This window comes from Eimeria acervulina, genomic scaffold, assembly GCF_000499425.1.
Source record: "Eimeria acervulina Houghton genomic scaffold, Eah_scaff651, whole genome shotgun sequence".
NCBI classification, from domain to species: domain Eukaryota; phylum Apicomplexa; class Conoidasida; order Eucoccidiorida; family Eimeriidae; genus Eimeria; species Eimeria acervulina.
In genome coordinates, this window is record NW_013549672.1 from 15,329 (window position 1) to 17,481 (window position 2,153).

The 2,153-nt window shown below is 57.6% G+C and overlaps 1 protein-coding gene across 1 annotated transcript in view; it reads left to right on the forward strand.

The window, feature by feature from the left end:
• EAH_00045480 (hypothetical protein, conserved) overlaps positions 1-1,895 on the forward strand; it is a gene marked incomplete at both ends in the record, with an annotated part of 6,173 nt that extends 4,278 nt beyond the window's left edge. Inside the window, one exon of the mRNA XM_013394761.1 lies at positions 1-1,895. This exon is cut by the window's left edge and continues 64 nt beyond it. Within this exon, the coding sequence (XP_013250215.1) occupies positions 1-1,895 (1,895 nt within the window).
• Between the last annotated feature and the right edge of the window lie 258 nt (positions 1,896-2,153).

Consider the following 2,153-nt stretch of genomic DNA (forward strand, 5'->3'; position numbering starts at 1 on the left):
AAGCGGGAACAGCTGCAGCAGCAGCTGCTGCTGCTGCTGGGAATGCTGCTGCTGCGGATGCTGCAGCAAATAGAGCCCCCCTCTGTGGGAGACCAGCAGATGCAACCAGGTATAAGGGTCAAACCTTGCTGCTGCAGCAGCAGCAGCAGCAGCACCAGCAGCAAAGGCCCTACTTCCATCCTGTAAGGGGGGGCATACAGCACCAGCAGCAGCAGCAGCACCTGCTGCTAATGCAGCAACAGCAGCAGCAGCAGCAGCAGCAGCAGCAACAGGATTCCCGACAGCGCCCTTGCCAGAATCACACCAGGCGATTTGGGCCGCCCGCTACTGCTGCTGCTGCTGCTGCTGCTGCTGCTCAGCCTTCAAGAGAAAGCAGCGCTGCTGCAGCAACACCTCCAGCAGCTGCAGCAGGACCAGGAGCAGCAGCAGGAGCAGCAGAGACGTCTTCTTGCGGTTCATCCTCATCCCCGCCATCAGCAGCACCTTCCGAAGCAGCACCAGCACCAGCAGCAGCAGCAGCAGCAGCAGCAGCAGCAGCAGCACGAGTTTGCATGCCTAGCCCTCTGAGGAACCTGCAGGTCTTGGGGGGTCATTCGCTGCACTGCGGAGATCTCCTTGCGTTTGCTGAAGCTCTTTTATTGAAGATGGGTTGTGTGCAGCAGCAATCTGCTGCTGCAGCTGCAGCAGGTGCTGCTGCTGCTTCCTCCTCCTCCAGCAGCAACAGCAGCAGCAGCAGCAGCAGCAGCAGTTTGTTGAAGCAAGCGCTGCCTCAGCTGCACACTATTGTTGCTCCGTGTCTTAGTGCTGACAGCGAAGATATAATTTCTTTATTTCGTTGTCTCGGCGTCTGTACAGTCGGGACACATCTAGGTTATTACTGTTCACAAGCAGCAATGACTGCAGCAACAAGAGAGCTGCCGCTGCTAGCAACTGTGGGGCGCTTCCTGCTGCAGCAGCAGCAGCAACAGCAGCCGCAACAGCAGCAGCACCACCAAGGGAGAGGAAGAGCAGGAGGAGGAGACTGCAAGAAGAGGGGTACTGCAGGATCTCCTGCTGCTGCTGCTGCTCCTGCTGCTGCTGCTGCTGCTGCTGCTGCTCGCTGCAACACTGCAGCAGAAAGAGGATTTAATATCTCCGCTAAGTGGCAGTCGCTTGTACTCACATTCTTTCATCTGCAGCAGCAGCAGCAGCAGCAACATAAATCTAACAGGCGAACCAGGCCTTCCTCTCAGAAAGCCAGGCAGCACATGCTGCAGCAGCAACATGATCAAAGGCAGCAGCAGCAGCATCAGCAGCAGCAGCATCAGCAGCGGAGAAGGCAGCAGCAGAAAAGAAACACTGTGCATTCATTCAGGGGTAGACACACACAAAGGGAGATGCAGCAGCAAACGAGGCAGCAGCAGCAGCAGTTAAGCAGCCGCTGGCCAGCAGCAACGGCCCCAGCAGCTGCAGCAGCAGCAGCAGCAACAGCAGCAACAGCAGCAACAGCAGCAACAGCAGCAGCAACAGCAAGGACGGAACAGCAGCGGCCTCAACCAGCAGCCGCAGCAGCAGCAGCAGCAGCTCGCGTCACTGCTGCAGCAGTTGCTGCTGCTGCTGCACAAGACCTGCCAGCAACCGCTGCAGCAGCACCATCAAGAGGAGTAGCAACAGCAGCAGCACCAGCGACGACTGCAGCAGCACAGGCAGCAATAGCAGCAGATGCAGCAACAGCCGCAGCAGCTCCAGCACCACAAGCAGCAGCAGCAGCAGAAGCAACAGCAGAAGCAACAGCAGCACATGCAGCAGCAGCACCGGCAAATGCAGCTCCACAGGCAGCAACAGCAGCAGGTGCAGCAGCAGAAACAGCAACAGAAGCAGCAGCAGAAGCAGCAGCAGCAGAAAGAACAGCATAGCCAGTCGAGACGAACCCTGTGAGGCTGCGGCTCAGCAGCAGCAGCAGAAAGAACAGCATAGCCAGTCGAGACGAACCCTGTGAGGCTGCGGCTCACTCGGGTGTCACTACAGCTGCAGCAATTGCTGCTGCTGTTGCAGCAGCAGCAGCAGCAGCTGGTGCTGCTGTTGTTGCTGCTGCTGCTGTTGTTTTTGTTTTTGTTGCTTCTGCTGCTGCTACTTTTGACGTTTTCAGTGCAGTTGATTTGGTGTTGCTGCTG